The following is an 18,361-nucleotide window of genomic DNA, read 5'->3' on the forward strand; positions in this document are numbered from 1 at the left end:
TGGAAATTAGGTGAACTCTGCCCAAAAAAGTGTTTAATGGGAGGGGACATTCCAGGATCATTTACAACATTTAAGTTGAATTTGTAATTAACACTACTTCTGAATGCTTTTAGGAAAATAAAGGAGGCCTAGTCAACCTCTTCCATCCTGGATGTGTCATCATCATCCCCTTCAAGAGGGGGCATGTCCTCAGTGGGAGCTGCTGTCACTTCATCTGCTGGCACATCATCTTCATCAATACCTAGAAGAATAACAAAGCAGATTATAATCAATGAAGCCAGGCAATTGTTAAGACATTTTTACTGACAAGTAAGTTGAATAATGACCAGACATTACAGACACTCACCAAGACCAAGCTTGATCATTCTGTAGATGCGATTGGAGTGGGTCTGGGGATCATCCAAAGTGAATCCTGAGGAGAGCAGGGCGGTCTCAAAGAGGAGGATGACCAGATCCTTCACGGATTTGTCATTCTTGTCAGCTTCTGCCTTTTGCCTCAGGGTCTCCATGATGGGATGGTCAGGATTGATCTCAAGGTGCTTTTTAGCAGCCATGTATCCCATAGTGGAGTTGTCCCTCAGTGCCTGGGCCTTCATGATCCTCTCCATGTTGGCCGTCCAGCCATAAGTGCTTGTGACAATGCAGCAAGGGGAAGAGACAAGGCGGTTGGAGACTGTGACCTATAGAAAAGTACATGATATTCAGTTACATAACACGTAATTGGGTTATTGTAAGCACCAAAAACAGACCAATACTGAAGAAATTATATGTCTTGACTGCATTATTTGCTTAATTCATTATGTTAAAGTAGACTGCTTTTTTAAAATTAAAGAGAAATTATAGATAACTTGTATGTAAAACATTTTTATTTACATGATGTAAGTTATTTAATTATGCAATGTATGTCAAGCCAACATAAAAATGAAGTGAAAGTAAACTAGGCCCTCTGCTCACCTTCTCCACCTTCTTTTCCAAGATGTCCTTCATGATCTTGCAGAGGTTCTCAAACTGAGCCTTCTTCTCCTCCTGCTTCTTCTTCTCTTCATCATCCTCGGGCAGCTCCAGGCCTTCCTTGGTCACAGAAACCAGGTTCTTGCCTTCAAACTCCTTCAGCTGCTGGACACAGTACTCATCAATGGGCTCGATCATGTAAATGACCTCCAGTCCGGCTTTGCGGAGGCGCTCCACAAAGGCAGAGTTGGCCACCTGATCTTTGGTCTCACCTTGAATACAGATATGGCAATATTGTCAGACATCTACCATTACATCATTAGCTAACTGGCTTCATTTAAAATGCAGTTTTGGCTAACGACAGAATGCTCACCAGTGATGTAATAGATGTGCTTCTGGTTGTCTTTCATGCGTGTGACGTAGTCTTTCAGTGAAACCATCTCATCTCCAGAGGCTGAGGTGTAGTATCTCAGCAGCTCAGACAGCTTCTTCCTGTTCTGGGAGTCCTCATGGATGCCAAGCTGAAACAAGAAAACCATTTTAACTGTGAGAAACATCTAGCCAAAAAGCGTATATTCAATTATTATGTATAGAGCTATATTTTTTTTATTAAGTTTTTATTCCAATGTGTGTGACAGGCTAACATACACTGTGTAAAAACACAAATGCTGGTCACATTAGTAGAATAACACAACCACAGTATAACCAAAGATTACAGTGAGGAGCTTGAGGCTTAAAGCTGCTTTCCATTCAGACAATATGGCCAGAAGACCAGACAGATGGCTACAGAGTTACAGGTCAGAGGAAAACAGGTAGTCACTCTAAACTCCATGGTTCTTCTTAAGCTTTGCACATCTTGCTGGAATTTGGCTTACAAAAAGGTTTAACACAAGATGACTTCAATAAGAAGAGATTAGAAACTCTGCTGACAGCGCAAAGTTGTGGACACTGACCTTAATGTTCTTTGAAAACTGCTCGTAGTATTTCTTGTAGTTGTCCTTGTCCTCTGCCAGTTCTGTGAAAAGCTCCAGGCACTTCTTGACCAGGTTTTTGCGGATGACCTTCAGGATCTTGCTCTGCTGCAGCATCTCTCTGGAGATGTTCAAAGGCAGATCCTCAGAGTCCACCACACCCTTGATGAAATCTGTATTTATTAAATGAAGAGAGAACTTGATTACTAATAAATCTTATTAAGATGATGGATACACATGTCATTGAACAAAGTGAAAAGATGAAATGAGTTTGGATTCTGATTACTCACTAAGATACTCAGGGATGAGCTCATCACAGTTGTCCATAATGAAGACCCTGCGCACATATAGCTTAATGTTGTTCTTCTTCTTTTTGTTCTCAAAGAGGTCGAAGGGAGCGCGACGAGGCACAAAGAGCAGGGCACGGAACTCAAGCTGGCCTTCTACAGAAAAGTGCTGTGGGACGATAGGTTAAGGAGGTTATGATATTGTGTAAAACAGGAATTTTAGGTTTCTTCGAATGATGATGTACACATTTCCATGTGTAATAAAACTAACCTTGACTGCCAGATGGTCCTCCCAGTCATTTGTAAGACTCTTGTAAAACTCTCCATACTCTTCATTTGTGATGTCATCTGGGTTGCGGGTCCACAGGGGTTTGGTCTTGTTCAGCTCTTCCTGGTCAATGTACTTCTCCTTGATCTTCTTCTTCTTCTTCTTTTTGTCTGACGACTTGTCATGGTCGTGCTCATCATCTGACCCAACATCCTCAATCTCTGGTTTGTCCTCATCCTTCTCTTCTTCATCCTTGTCTTTCTCCTTCTCCTCTTCCTCCGCCTCATCATCACTCACTTCCTTGTCCCGCTCTTTCTCCACCTGAAGGAAAAAGACATCTTTAGTTGAGAGTCATCAAAGGAATTTTGACAGAACATTTTGCAATTCAACTTACAAAAAGCGTGATGGGGTAGCCAATGAACTGTGAGTGCTTCTTCACAATCTCTTTGACCCTCCTCTCCTCAAGGTATTCCGTTTGGTCTTCTTTTAGATGCAGGATCACCTTAGTTCCACGACCCATTGGTTCAGCTGTATGAAGAAAATGTAGGTATCAGGGCATAATGCAATATACATGCTGATTTAGAATAAGTCATTTTCTTAGGATGTACTTACAGCTGTCCACTTTAACTGTAAATGAGCCACCAGCAGAGGATTCCCAGGCATACTGCTCGTCATCGTTGTGCTTGGTGATGACTGTCACCTTCTCAGCCACCAGGTAGGCAGAGTAGAAACCCACACCAAACTGACCAATCATGGAAATGTCAGCTCCGGCCTGCAGAGCCTCCATGAAGGCCTTGGTGCCAGACTTGGCGATAGTGCCCAAATTGTTGATTAGATCAGCTTTGGTCATTCCAATACCTGTGTCAATAAGGGTAAGACTGCGCTCCTCTTTGTTAGGAATAATTTCAATTTTCAGGTCTTTGCCCGATTCCAGCTTGGTGGGGTCAGTAAGACTCTCATAGCGGATTTTGTCCAAAGCCTGTCAGGAAAGAAAAGATCAATTAGTAAAATGATTAGGTTGAAATTGTATAGACAAAATATAATTATAATTCATAAAAAATTGGTTTCTTATTATATTTCTTTATTTAAAACAAATAAAATGCAAAACCACCTTACAGACAACTTCAGATTAATGACATATCTGATAGAAACTTACATCTGAGGAGTTAGAGATAAGCTCCCTTAGGAAGATTTCTTTGTTGGAATAGAAAGTGTTGATGATCAGGGACATCAGCTGAGCAATCTCAGCCTGGAATGCAAAGGTCTCAGCCTCCTCCTCCATTGGTTGATCATGTGGTTCAGGCATCTATGCAAAGGGGACACAAAGGCATTAGTCTATGAATATAGGACATACATGCACACACAAAATAAATAATTGTAATAATAGTGACCAATATTTGACAAAACTGACTATGCTGTCATAATAAAAAAGCTACATGCTGCTTTCATTAACTACCTTTAATCTAGCTAATTCTTATTATTATGTCATCTATGTAGGTCCAAATGCTTGTCTCCACGCTTCTCTCTAAACGAGTAACAGAACAGTAATGCACTACACTCTTACAAAACCTTCCAATGCTCCTACAGTTATGCATGTGTTATCCTTAATGTAATGATGTACAGAATGAGAATAACATTTTTAAATTAAATTACTACCAATTTAAAGCAGTCTCCCTTTTTAATACATAGCATTAATCTTAAAAAATGCAATATTTATATTATCTAAAATAAAATTAACAAAAATATTTCTGCTTCTGATTTAATACATTTATTTAAGAGTTAGCAGGGTATTATGTAATTTATGTTTCATATAGTCATGTAATGCTTGTCAGGACAGGTGGTGTGACAGACTGCCCAGCTCTACTCCACCTCTCTATAATCCATCTTTGGCAAATTAGACTAGATCCACTCGCTTCAGCCTCCAGATAAATTTTCCAGAGAGCCTTAAATGTAAGAAGATGTACATGTGGGTAGTATAAAATTTAGTGAATTTAAAACTCTGTAACATTCAAAATAAATTTCAGGCTCTATAAATATATTTTGTTCCAGTTACAACCCGTCCTGCTTGGTCATTGGTAAATCACAGTGGAGCACGTGGTTTGAATTGCATATTAGCAGCAGTGAAAATGACTCCACCTGCTGGTTTCCCGGATTCACTGCAAGTTTCTAGAAGGTACCAAAAGAGAAGTAGAACTCTCTAGCAGTTTCTATAGAATCGAAAGATCCTCCTCTGAACCATCAGAAGAAGTCCGGTCCTGTGAATGATGTTTCCTGCATCTTAAATCCACTCTTCATGAAAGAGAGGATGTCTAAGACTGAAAACCTGAGGAAGCTCTCTCTGCACATGAAATCTAATTAAGGTTAATTAACTTATTCCCCTGCTTAACCACAATTCCTTACGAACAAGTGCACCGCAAATGCATCCTGCCATGTGGCTGTCATTTTGCTGATTGATGCAATGCAAACGTACTATGTGCGGGTATTTTCCAAGATAATGTTATAAGTAAAACATTTTATTAAAAAAAAGTTCTGCAACGTCCATATGCATGATTCACAACCTAATGAGAAGGCATTGACGAGCTTGTATAAATGTACTATAACACCAGGCAAATTTCAGCGTCACAGTTTCTGTGCAGACCTATCAGAGTATTTCAACATTATGAAAATATTAGCTTTAATCGACAACGGCTAAGCTATATTACAGTTAAGCTAACATTAGCAATGTGTCATGAATGTCAGTGTGTGTTATATCATATTAATTATTTAGTCTTCATCCAAGTTATGATGCTGTAATAGAATTTCATTTACCTTGGCTCTTCTATGTAGGGACAAATGTCCGGAGTGAGATATGTAGATTTCAGTTGTCACTCAGACACAGCGACTCGAATCGTTCCCACCGGAGACACCGGAGCTGTGCTGCTTTTGTACACTCTCCGAGCATTCGAGAAATCCTGACCTGAGCTTCCAGAACCATCTGGAATCTTCATCTCGGCGGTGCCCGGTGACAGGACCGGTGAGCTATCAATCATGACGTATGCGCACGCCTCTCTGTCCTTACTCGGAAGAAGGAGGCGGAACTAAACGAGGGGCGGCTGCGCAAGTGAGGAAGGGGAAACAGGACCGACCCACGCAGTGTTCATGAACATTCCGGAACATCGAGTCAAACAGAAAATATAATAGTTAATGTTGTTATCAATATATTGTACTTCCCAACTATTAGTATTCACTGTTATTTATTATTTGTCGCATGGAATCGAACAAAGTGATAAAAGTTACCATGCAATTAGCATAAGAAAGGCAGCAGGTATTATTTCTTAACATATTTTATTACAAATTTGAAAGCTTTTCATAAAAAATGTTACAAAAAGACACATAATCAGTCAAACTCCCACTGACTTTATATTACTCTTAATGGTTATCAGTAGTTTTATAGCCGTTAAAATGTAGACTTGCATTAATGCCATTTCTGTGTATTGACTGTTTAATGAAGAATAAGAGGTGTGTTCAAATAAAGAAGCAAGATAAATTACAAAAATAAAAATTAAGAAAGCCAGGGGGGAAACAGTCTGGAAATTGTTTTAGTCAACTTCCTCCATTCTTGATGTGTCATCATCTCCTTCCAAGACTGGCATGTCTTCATCAGCAGGCTGAATGATGTCTTCAACTGCAGAATCATCATCATCAATTCCTGTGAATGAGAACGCATCTGTGAGTAACCTGAATCCCCCTCCCTGTAAAAGAGCAGGGTGGTGGACTATGGTTTTTTTTTACATACCAAGACCAAGCTTGATCATTCTGTAGATGCGGTTGGCGTGTGTCTGGGGGTCCTCCAGTGTGAATCCTGAAGACAGCAGTGCTGTCTCGAAGAGGAGGATGACCAGGTCCTTCACAGCCTTGTCGTTCTTGTCAGCTTCCGCCTTCTCCCTCAACGTTTCAATGATTGGATGCAGGGGGTTGATCTCAAGGTGCTTCTTAGCTGTCATGTATCCCATGGTGGAGTTGTCTCTCAGGGCCTGAGACTTCATGATTCTCTCCATGTTTGCGGTCCAGCCATAGGTGCTGGTAACGATGCAGCACGGGGAGGCAACCAGGCGATTGGAAACTACAACCTGTTAATAATGAAATTTAGTATTATTGTCATGTTCAAACACAGTCAATCCAAGATAATTAGCGCATTAGCACAGGCTATTTTTTTAGAATATAGTTTTAGAAGGTAAGGGAAATTACCTTTTCAATCTTCTTGTCAAGAATGTCCTTCATGATCTTGCAGAGGTTCTCAAACTTTGTTTTTAGCTCCTCCTGCTTCTTTTTCTCTTCATCATCCTCGGGCAGCTCCAGGCCTTCCTTGGTCACAGAAACCAGGTTCTTGCCATCATACTCCTTTAGCTGCTGGACACAGTACTCATCAATGGGCTCGATCATGTAAATGACCTCCAGTCCGGCTTTGCGGAGGCGCTCCACAAAGGCAGAGTTGGCCACCTGATCTTTGGTCTCACCTGTGAAGGTTAATTCATTTGATCAATATGTTGTTTAATAACTCAGTTTAAAGCAAACTCTGAAGCAGAATTAGACATTAGCACTTACCAGTGATGTAGTAGATGTGTTTCTGGTTTTCCTTCATGCGAGAGACGTAGTCTTTCAGGGAAACCACCTCATCTCCAGAGGCTGAGGTGTAGTAGCGCAGCAGCTCAGACAGCTTCTTCCTGTTCTGGGAGTCCTCATGGATGCCAAGCTAAAATGTGAAATAACAGGAAATATTATCAACATATGACATTCAGATATTAAAGTTTAACATTGAAGACATTGATTCACATGGTTTAGCTGACCTTAATGTTCTTTGAAAACTGCTCGTAGTATTTCTTGTAGTTGTCCTTGTCTTCTGCCAGTTCTGTGAAAAGCTCCAGGCACTTCTTGACCAGGTTTTTGCGGATGACCTTCAGGATCTTGCTCTGCTGCAGCATCTCTCTGGAGATGTTCAGAGGCAGATCCTCAGAGTCCACCACACCCTTGATGAAATCTGATTAGAAAACATAAAGACTGCTCAGCCATCCAAAGCCAGACATTACTGATTACTCACTAAAGTGTGTGTTTAAATGGTTATTTAATTATGTGTTACTTACTGAGGTACTCTGGAATCAGCTCCTCACAGTTGTCCATGATAAAGACTCTGCGCACATAAAGCTTGATGTTGTTTCTCTTTTTCTTGTTTTCAAAGAGGTCAAAAGCTGCTCTTCTGGGCACAAAGAGCAAGGCACGGAACTCCAGCTGGCCTTCCACTGAGAAATGCTGCAAGGATAAAATATAGTTATAATTGTATTACAAGCTAAAAGCATAGAGGTGGTCACACATTTACAGTATCATGAATAGAAACAGTTTACCTTGACAGCCAGGTGGTCCTCCCAGTCGTTGGTGAGACTCTTGTAGAACTCTCCATACTCTTCATTGGTGATGTCATCTGGGTTACGGGTCCAGATAGGCTTGGTCTTGTTCAGCTCCTGAGCATCAATGTATTTTTCCTTGACCTTCTTCTTCCTCTTGTTCTTGCCATCCTTACTATCTTCATCCTCATCAGAGCCAACATCTTCAATCTTAGGTTTGTCCTTGTTCTCTGCAGCGTCCTTCTCAGCTTCCTCTTCCTTTTCACCCTCTTCAAGGTCCACTTCCTTCTCTCTTGTCTTCTCCACCTTGAAGTTAAAAAGGAAAGATTCATGAATGTTTGGTTTATTGTGTTATAATAATTTAGTTGTTATTAGATTTTATTTTAAAAGTACATGTCCTGCTTATAAAGAGCTTACATAAAGTGTGATAGGATAGCCAATGAACTGTGAGTGCTTCTTCACAACTTCCTTGACACGCTTCTCCTCACAGTACTCTGTCTGATCTTCTTTAAGGTGAAGGACCACTTTTGTGCCCCTGCCAATGGACTCTCCTGTAATGTAACAAAGAGCAGTGTCAGGTCACAAACCTACTTTTATTAATTGTGTAAATGATTGATTAGATGAATCGATGTGGAGAAACATACCAGTGTCAGGTCTGACTGTGAATGAGCCTCCAGCTGCAGACTCCCACACGTACTGCTCGTCATCGTTGTGTTTGGTGACGACTGTCACCTTCTCAGCCACCAGGTAGGCAGAGTAAAAACCCACACCGAACTGACCGATCATGGAGATGTCAGCTCCAGCCTGCAGAGCCTCCATGAAGGCCTTGGTGCCAGACTTGGCGATTGTGCCCAAGTTGTTGATTAGATCAGCTTTTGTCATGCCAATACCTGTATCAATAATAGTCAGGGTGCGAGCATGTAGGTCAGGTGTGATTTCGATTTTCAGGTCCCTGCAGGACTCAAGCCTGCTGGGGTCTGTCAAGCTTTCATATCTGATTTTATCCAAGGCCTGTGCAGTAGAGAGAATGCAATACATTAGTGGTTTTTCATAAATAATAGGGCAACTTGTGTTTTTTTTTTTTTTTGATTTGTGTTGATTTTACTTACATCTGAAGAGTTGGAAATGAGCTCTCTGAGGAAGATCTCTTTGTTTGAATAGAAAGTGTTAATAATCAGGGACATCAGCTGAGCAATCTCAGCCTGGAAGGCAAAGGTCTCAGCCTCCTCCTCCATAACGTGGCCAGCATTCTCAGGCATCTACAGACAGGCAAATTTAATTCTATTAAACTTTCATCTTAAATCATGTTTCTCAAATTTCAATATGTTTTATTCCAATATTTAATGTTTGAACTCTCTTTCTCTTTCATGGCACATGGCACATTAAGCAGAAGCTGCTAATGTAGGCGACCACATGTTCCTTCCGTCAATCAAAGTCTGGTCATTTTGGAAAATGGGCGGAGCTCTGATGCTCTCCCTGCCCCCAGTGGCTTCAGCATGTGTCATTTAACACCTTTTTGTTAAATTAAGATATAGCAGCTGGCTGATGAAAGATGAAAGAAAATCTAACTTTAAGTTTTAATCACAGACTGGCAAACTCTTGATACAGTATTTTAATGAATGAGTTTGGCCTTGGTATCACTTTTTCAGTCCGCTCTTCATCATTTAAGTTTTTTTTTATTAGCCAGTTTTTGCTATTACATTTACTTATTATGTGTTCAGTGTTATCGAGCTAAAATGCAACTGTGCTGCATCAGCTATTTATGCCAACTCGTTTTCCTGCTCATCAGCCAGCACTCTCTCACTCGGGGTCACCTTGCTTGCCATGTGCTTCTTGCATGTTATAATCTCACTTCTGATTATGAAGTTAAGAGGCTTCCGTTCTACTACTGGCTAATACTAAACCTGTAAATGAAGTGTCTATTGCAATTGCAATGCAGAAATTCTGTTATTTGTTCCAGTCTTACCTTGAGTATGATCTTTGTCTTGTGCCTCTTACAAAAACTCCAATGTGGTTTCGCTGTTGCAGTCAAGCTTCTCCTCGAAGTGTTCCAGTGAGTGTCTTTTGACCCTATGCAGACCACCCCAACATGCCGGTTCTTTTTATACTTAAGGGGTGGTTTCTCGAAGCTCCCATTCAGAAGCTTCCAGAAGATACCTTCACTACAGTTAAAGGGGGGTGGTGGTTAAGGAAAGGCAGGGAAGGGGGGTGGTGAGTGAGCCCTAAAGTTTGTGTGCCCTTATAGGGCTGCAGAGTCACAAGGAGTGCCTGTCACTCACACTGAGACTTTTTCTGATAGCTTCCCAGGCTGTTAGACCCCACACCCCCCTGTGAGCGTCACAGCTGTGCATTGCAGCTGCTATCAGCTGTTGTCTGGTTGAAGTCCTATACAAACGCTTCCTATGGAGAGCAGGCCTGTGTCGTTTTTTTTAGGGTGTAAGAATGAGATGAGATGAGCTTTACATATCTTAAGGAGTTGGACACACTCACATCATGCATATGTCTCAGAAAAAGATCCACACATCAAATGAATTTCACCCTCTCAGGATCTCAGTTTGCAAACTAAATCAGCCAGCTTAAAAAGGTTTGTCAGAGGTTACAATTGCAAAAGAATATTCCTTTTATTTTTTTCTTCATTTTGTAGGATATTTATATATTTAAGTAATGTTATATATATATAGGCCTCATTCTAGTGGTTGAGAATCAGAATCAGAAGCCTTGTAGGCCTAAACTGAAAATGAACCAGATTAAGCTGAAAGCAGTTTAGACTGTCACATACTGTACAACCTGAACATAGGGTTAATAAAACTAAGACACAGAATATTGTGACAATTGCACACATCATAATGTGTGCCTAAGGATTGTGTGTACAGCATGATGAGGAGAAAGGCTGCATACAATCACTCCATAAAGTCTGCATTATAACCTACCATACATGAGAAAATGTGATTTTTTTTTTTATTTTTAAAGCCAAATTTAGAAATATGAATGGAATTATCTAGTGTAGTCCATGTGAGCGACAGTGGTATTATCTGACCAGAGGATGGCAGTGTTCTACAGATCTGTTATGTAATCATAATGTTTCCAGTTAATAGCAGACACTACTAGAAGCTGACTATCACGTAACTGAACATTGGACATGTTGCAACTGCTGTAATGTGATAGTTAACGCAACCAGATTCTTCATAGTTTAGATATTTTTGGCCAGAATAAAATGGTGAGCCAGTGATTTTGTGAATAAAACAGCAATACATCTGGATGTTTTTACAATTTTGTGCTGCATGGTGGACTTATTCATATTTTAATATTTTGATCATAGCAATGACAACTATGAGCTACAACATCCTTGATATGGGAATTTGTTATTATGTGTCTCCCTACTGTTTTCTAAGAAAATCTTTTAACATTAGGTGATTATATCTGTCATATAATTTAATTTTTATTTGCTTAGTTAACTTTTTGTGTTATTCTGTGTAGTTTGTAGGTTATAACTGACAGGATTTATAATATTGGTATACCATTTTATCCATGTTCTTAAAAAATATAAATATTATTGCTTCTGAACTGTATTTGTAGCCTCCTTCACGCTACACACGGTTTGTTTTTCTAGCTCTGTCTCTACACACATGGTTGCTGGACCTCAACGATCTAACGCATGCGCTGTCGCTAACATCCGGGGCTGGGAGAAGGATGAACGCCAATTTCCAAGATGGCGGCGGAGGGAGGAGGGAAGGAGATGAACGAAATTAAAACTCAATTCACTACACGAGAAGGCGTCTATAAACTCCTCACTCACTCCGAATACAGCCGCCCGAACAGGGTGCCTTTCAACTCGCAGGGCTCCAATCCTGTCAAGGTCTCCTTCGTCAATGTAAACGACCAGTCCGGCAACGGCGACAGGATCTGTTTCAATGTGGGCCGGGAACTGTACTTTTATATCTACAAAGGCGTGAGAAAGGTAAACAATATTGACTGCCGAGACGAAGGCACCACTGTCCGGATGCTCTCCTCTGATTTGGCATCTTTAAACGTGTTGCATCCAGGCTGTCAACACTCTTAGCTTCTGTCATTGAAGTGCGCAGATTGTCAAGGCAAGGCCATGGAGCAGACCTTGCTAAGTTAGAAACTAATTAGCATTCTTAGCTAACATCGCCACAGTTGTTTTTGCCTCGATAGATGTGTCCGCGGGTTGTTTTGAGTTCTCCGTATTAACAAGCTGTGACATGAGATTTCCTGTGTATTGAGTGACGCGAGACAAGGCTTGTCATGTCATGTCATATGATGTTTTTGTGTATCCTTATTCTGGACTTGGCAACTAACAACTGCTCCCCAGTTATGATTGACAAGCTGTCAACAGTTCTTAACTTTGGTGTCGCCTCACAGAACCAATCAACGTGCTCATTGTGATGTGTGTGACTGGATGTGAGGGCTGTTTGTTGTTCTTGGTGTAATGATGTGTGCGCGCTACTGTCAGTGTTGGATGTGATGCACTGTGATCTACAATTCGAATGCATACAGTGATGATGTCATTGCAGCAAGTCACGTTTGGTCCTGTTAAACAGGGAGTGATCATGTTGATGATGTTGTGTCTATAGGTTAAAGCAGTAGCTGAAACTGTAACCTAGCATCCCAATAAAAAAAAAAAAGACACTGAAAACTACTGGTGAGAAAGGAGGACTGTAAACACTCTGTTGTTTTAAAATATTAAGAGTTCATATGCATTCAAATATTAGCTGACGCTGCAATTTTAAGCGTTGACAAAGAGTTTAGTTTTCTTATAAGAAGGCTACCAAACTAAGAAATGTAACCAGAATGGGTTATTTATTTTTATATTTTTAAAATGGAGCAGATGAATCATATTGCCTTATTGTTGCAATACATACACATGCAGTAAATAACACACACGTCATAAAAGACTGCCTCAGGGGCCACGAATAACAATTTACAAATGTCATGCAAATATTTGCCCTATCAAATGGAGCTTTGGGTTTGTGGGCGATGTGTCACCTACCCTCAGATTAATTGGTCTCAGTTTTTGTTGTTAGCTTAGCTGGCAGCAGAAGAAGGGAAAAACAGTGAGTCAAATGTGAGCATACTTTTATCTCAAGCCACTGACAACAAGCAATATTAAACGATGTTTTTGGACATTCTAGATTTTCCTCATAGCCGTCATGCACTGGAGTGGGTATTATGTTTCATCAAGGTGTCTTCAAAGATGCTTTTGAAATGGAGAAGCTAATGGTTTAGTGTAGGGTTTAAAAAAAATAGTTAAAAATGTTTATATAAATCAATCCTTAGATATGTCATTGAGGTGATTTGTTAAATATTTAGGCAGCTTTACCAAAGTTAGCATAATGGAAGCGCTTCTCCTTTCTGTAGTTTATTTAGAGATGTGTCTATAGTTGCAGCAACAGATGCTTTTTGTCTTGCACCTGTGAACTACACAAGATTTTGGTTATTTATTCTTTCTCTCCTTTGTACTTGGTGTGTCTTTGCAGCATATGGTGTCAATAACACAGTCTCTTGTACCTTTTTTTGTTGTTTTTTTTAGGCTGCTGATCTTAGTAAGCCAATAGACAAGAGGATATACAAAGGAACGCAGCCTACATGTCATGATTTCAACCCTCTCACAGCTACAGCTGAGAGTGTCTCCCTGCTAGTGGGCTTCTCAGCAGGTCAGGTGCAACTCATAGACCCAATAAAGAAGGAAACCAGCAAGCTCTTCAATGAGGAGGTGGGTTGTAGTAATATTTTTTGTTTTGTTTTAAAGACCAGATACCTATCAGAAAAAGAGATTTCATAATTTTTGCATCAACATTTGGAATGAAATAACTAGACGGCCACTCATCTTGATTTTTATGTGTTTCTTTTTCTCTTTCTTCTTCCAGAGACTTATAGACAAGTCAAGAGTAACGTGTGTACGATGGGTTCCTGGTTCAGAGAGTCTGTTTTTGGTGGCTCATTCCAGCGGCAGCATGTACTTGTACAATGTGGAAAACACCTGTGGCACCACGGCACCTCACTACCAGCTTCTAAAGCAGGGTGAAAACTATGCTGTGCACACCTGCAAGAGCAAATCAGCTCGTAACCCATTACTGCGCTGGACAGTAGGTGAAGGAGCACTCAATGAGTTTGCTTTCTCACCGGATGGGAAGTTTCTGGCATGTGCAAGCCAGGACGGCTTCCTGCGGGTGTTCGGTTTCGACGCTGCAGAGCTGCATGGGACAATGAAGAGCTACTTCGGCGGCTTACTGTGTGTTTGCTGGAGCCCAGATGGACGATACATTGTAGCAGGAGGCGAGGACGACCTGGTGACGGTGTGGTCGTTTATGGACTGCAGAGTTATAGCACGTGGACATGGTCACAAGTCATGGGTGAGTGTAGTGGCATTTGACCACTGTACCACCAGTGTTGAGGATGGTGACCCCCCTGCTGAGTTCAGTGGCAGTGATGAGGACTTCCATGAGCACTATGGTGCAGGCAGAGATAGAGCTAACAGCTCTCATTCTAGGCTTTCTAAAAGAAACTCTACAGACAGTAGGCCTGTTAGTGTGACTTACAGATTTGGCTCAGTGGGACAGGACACCCAGCTGTGTCTGTGGGACCTTACAGAGGATATTCTCTTCCCTCACCTTCCTTTATCACGCACTAGGACTCACACTAATGTTATGAATGCCACAAGCCCTCCAGCCACTGGACAAAATACTACTACTGTCTCCACCACCACAAACTCCAGTGGCACCAATGGTAAAGACAATGTGAGCAATAGTAGCACTAGTGGTAACCCTGCTAACTCCCTCCCTAGCACCTTGCCTCGGTCCAACAGCTTGCCACACTCCTCCAACCCAGCAGGGGGCAACACCCCCAACAGTCACACGGGCAGCAGCACTAACAGCAGCAGCAGCACCAAGGGCAATAGCATCATAGATGGCGCTTTCATTGCCACTAGCGTCAGCAAGTTTGCAACGCTGTCACTGCACGACTCACGCAAGGAACGCCACGAGAAGGACCATAAGCGGAACCATAGCATGGGTCACATCAGCAGCAAAAGCAGCGACAAACTAAACCAGCTTAGCTCATCACGGACCGCTAAAGCTGACGCAGCTAAGACTCTCGGCACAACATTGTGCCCACGCATGGAGGAAGTGCCACTTCTTGAACCACTAGTGTGCAAGAAGATTGCTCACGAAAGACTCACTGTGTTAATCTTCCTTGAGGACTGTCTGGTAACAGCCTGTCAGGAGGGTTTCGTCTGCACGTGGGCTAGGCCTGGGAAAGTGGTGAGTGACGGACCTCCCAAGGATACTGTCATGTGACACCTCAAAACTTATATTTCCATTTTTTTCCACATTCAAAAGCTTTTAGTGCCACTGTCTGAAGCCAGGTTTTTTTTTTTACAAAACCCACCGTGTTTGTCATCTGAAAGTAAACATCTTGGCCTCACTGTTCTTCCTCTGCTGTTGTGTTCACTGTTGTTTATGTGTGTGTTATCTGTCTCTCTACAGGGATTGCTATCATCTCAAAACAACCCAGCTAACTCCCCCAGTGGAACAGTAGTATAGCCCCCAGTGCTGGTGCTGCTAATGACAGCTCCATGCAACAGAGACGGGGATGACCAAGGCCAAGGCCCTGCAGCACTTCTTCACACACTGTCACATACCACATGACCTCCAGTGTCACCTTCATTCTCATCACTACAACCAGTCAAATGCTCTCTTTTGTGTTACTGCTTGTGTTGGCCAAGCCAGGGTTAGGAACGTGACACCCCCCCCTTTTTTTGTTTTGGGGGTTTAAAAGGGTGCTACTGGAAGAATATAGGGCAAGCTTTAAATCATCCAGAAGGTTTATGAGAAGGTTTGCCAGGCTCATTGTTGTATCTGTGGTCATATCAAGTTATGTCTAGTCTGAAAATAGCAAACTCAAATACCCAATCTTTTGTGCCTGTAGATCTTATGACTAGACATGGTCTAAGCATTGTCACAATGCCTTGACCTAACCTTGTTGTGTGGGTTTAATTCAATACTTTGTTCATTTAATACGTTCACAGATAAAGGGAATAAGATGAGGAATTGTTTTGGAGCAGGCAGCATATCCCCAAAGCCAAGTCCCATTCATTCCTCACTTCCTGGGTGACTCCTAGTCCTCCAACACCTCTTACTTCCTTTACAAAATATTTGAATCTGAGGTGTCACACTTTACAGTGTATTTTGCACAAATGTTCTTTTCCCCCCTCTCCCCATCTTTGAATGCATGATGACATATTTGAGTTTTGGAAGCACTTGGGGGAATCGGCTTATTGATCTCTGTCTCAGTGATGGATGCTGCAGTCATTGTTTTTTATATGGAAAGAAAAATTGTTTGCACTTCATAGTTTGTTAGAGGAGAATGGCTTTACATTTTTGGAGTGTGTAAGGACTCCTTGACAAGGTTGATATATTAATAGAATAAAAAAATCTTTGTATCTATTGAACATTTATTTTAATATTGTTTCAGATTAAATGAGCTCTGTAATATATGTAAATATTGTATTTCAATGATTTATGGGTGAAATTATCATTATTACATTAGTTCAAAGATCCTCATTTCAGAAAATAGTGATATTTCTAATACAGAAAAATCTATACCTAATATTAAAATGAATCTTGAATATGCAGGTGAAAATGTTTCTTTTCTGTTGTACATAAAGAGAATTCAGGTGTATTTTTATTAATGACATATTTGGTATAGGAAATGTCTATAAGATCCTCCTTTGTCTAACTGGTAGTGCTGAATGCTAGCAAGCCTATCGCTGCAGAATCCTTTTACAACATAGACAGGTAGGCACAGATGCAGTGGTCTGATTCAGCCATCATTTCGAGCTCAGGTAAACCACAGGAAGTGTAATGCTGGTGTAGCCCCTCCCACTTTTTACCCATTCACCCCCCCCCTTAGGCACTAGACCCATTAATCAATATGCTTGTGAATTCACTTTTAACAAAGACTGACAAACATGTTCTGCAGATAGGGCTGAAATCTGTGATTATTTTGGAGTAATAATTACTGAACTGATGCTGAACTTGTGAACAAACTTTTGACACTGTGTTGAATAGCAACTGACCAACGTCAGCACTTGATGGCTTGAGGTGGGGGTGTGTTTTTTTTTTTTTTCTCAGCACCCACACAAGACTGAGGATTTTAAACAGTAGGAGCTTTTTCCTCCATGTGACGCCTATTAAAAACAGCTTTGACAGACTACACGTGCCATTTGTGTTACTGTGTGTTCACCACATGTCCTCATGTTAACAGAGTAGGTTTATTTTATTAGATGGAAATGTAACTTCACACTTCTCTTTGCAACTTGAAACATAAATATATTTTATAGACTTACATCACTTCATTGGTCTCACATAACAGTTATATTATGACCTTATATAAATTGATAAAATAAAAAAATAGAGGGATTTTTTCCTTGCCACTGTTACTCTTAAGGGGGTTCAGGCTCTGGGTCTCTGTGAAGTGCTTTGAGACCATTTCTTATTGTAAAATGCGCTAAATAAATAACACTGAATTTATTGACTCAACTAATATGCATCTATTTGTGTGGCCCTGCAGATGGGTCTGCCTCTCAATCAAAGGAGTCATCATTAATATATCCTCTTATAGTATAGACCTATAGGTGTACAGGTGTAATTAGTACTTGACTCCATCAAGGGAATTCTTTATGGCATCATGAATAAGGGGCCACTTACATAGAGAATATCCAAAAAGTTCACTGAAAGACATAAATCATCAAAAATGTCATGCAACAAACTACACTGCTAGTGCTCAAAATATCACAGCTTTGTGTGTTTTATAGCAGGGGTGTACTTGTGACACTTTTGTTTTTAGATGCCAATTAATTCTGTAAATTGACCCAATCAGATCACAGCACCTGGATCCACTCAGGATCTTCAGCTGCAAATAAAGATGAATATAAGCCACCTCACACTTATCATCAATCAAAAAATGTTGTCTTAGTTACAGTCATTCCAATCATGTTCATGTTCATGAAATCCACAGTGGTTTACTGATAACATCAATGATGGCTTTGTTACATTTATTTAACTGTCAATATGTAGTGTTAGTGTGAGCCACCATACAATATACTCTGCAACTGAAAGAACTAATGTATGATGCAGCAAAAATCTGAACAAAAAGTAACTGAGCAGGAACCGCCATCTGGACTTAGTGGCAGATTAGTATCACAAGATGGTCAGTAGGTGGCAGCATTGCTCAAACTGATAGAATTCATAATAAGGTTTAATTGAATAACAGCTATCACTTGATCAAACTTTGACATTATGCTCTAAATATGTATATCCTGTTGTCTCTCTTTCTCCCCTTATGAGTGTGTTCCTACTACTACTTCATATATATTTTATATTCTAAGAGTGAAATAAAACTGCTCCTCCATAATTTATGAGTCACTTTTAGAAGAAACACAAGCACTCATAGCCATTAAACCAGCAGCATGCGGCGTCCATGTGA

At 40.7% G+C, this 18,361-nt stretch overlaps 3 protein-coding genes across 3 annotated transcripts; 1 reads left to right on the top strand and 2 right to left on the bottom strand.

Moving 5' to 3' along the window:
* Positions 1-16: 16 nt before the first annotated feature.
* On the bottom strand, positions 17-5,434 carry hsp90aa1.2 (heat shock protein 90, alpha (cytosolic), class A member 1, tandem duplicate 2). The gene is made up of 11 exons (XM_028397266.1): positions 5,286-5,434; positions 3,634-3,783; positions 3,090-3,456; positions 2,872-3,005; positions 2,481-2,798; positions 2,213-2,378; positions 1,905-2,095; positions 1,325-1,472; positions 955-1,223; positions 347-680; positions 17-241 (listed from the first exon to the last, which is right to left on the bottom strand). Exons 2-11 carry the CDS (start codon positions 3,781-3,783, stop codon positions 129-131), a joined length of 2,190 nt encoding a protein of 729 aa, XP_028253067.1. The 5' UTR covers positions 5,286-5,434; the 3' UTR covers positions 17-128.
* Positions 5,435-5,784: 350 nt separating this feature from the next.
* On the bottom strand, positions 5,785-10,082 carry hsp90aa1.1 (heat shock protein 90, alpha (cytosolic), class A member 1, tandem duplicate 1). Its single transcript, XM_028397267.1, has 11 exons — positions 9,822-10,082; positions 8,965-9,114; positions 8,500-8,866; positions 8,273-8,406; positions 7,856-8,161; positions 7,598-7,763; positions 7,304-7,494; positions 7,062-7,209; positions 6,705-6,973; positions 6,253-6,586; positions 5,785-6,165 (listed from the first exon to the last, which is right to left on the bottom strand). Exons 2-11 carry the CDS (start codon positions 9,112-9,114, stop codon positions 6,056-6,058), a joined length of 2,175 nt encoding a protein of 724 aa, XP_028253068.1. The 5' UTR covers positions 9,822-10,082; the 3' UTR covers positions 5,785-6,055.
* Positions 10,083-11,510: 1,428 nt separating this feature from the next.
* On the top strand, positions 11,511-17,081 carry wdr20b (WD repeat domain 20b). Its single transcript, XM_028397718.1, has 4 exons — positions 11,511-11,813; positions 13,407-13,589; positions 13,744-15,135; positions 15,361-17,081. The coding sequence occupies exons 1-4, from the start codon at positions 11,565-11,567 to the stop codon at positions 15,415-15,417; spliced, it is 1,881 nt and encodes a 626-aa protein (XP_028253519.1). The 5' UTR covers positions 11,511-11,564; the 3' UTR covers positions 15,418-17,081.
* The last annotated feature ends 1,280 nt before the right edge of the window (positions 17,082-18,361 follow it).

The sequence above is a fragment of the Parambassis ranga genome, chromosome 24 (assembly GCF_900634625.1).
Source record: "Parambassis ranga chromosome 24, fParRan2.1, whole genome shotgun sequence".
NCBI lineage: Eukaryota > Metazoa > Chordata > Actinopteri > Ambassidae > Parambassis > Parambassis ranga.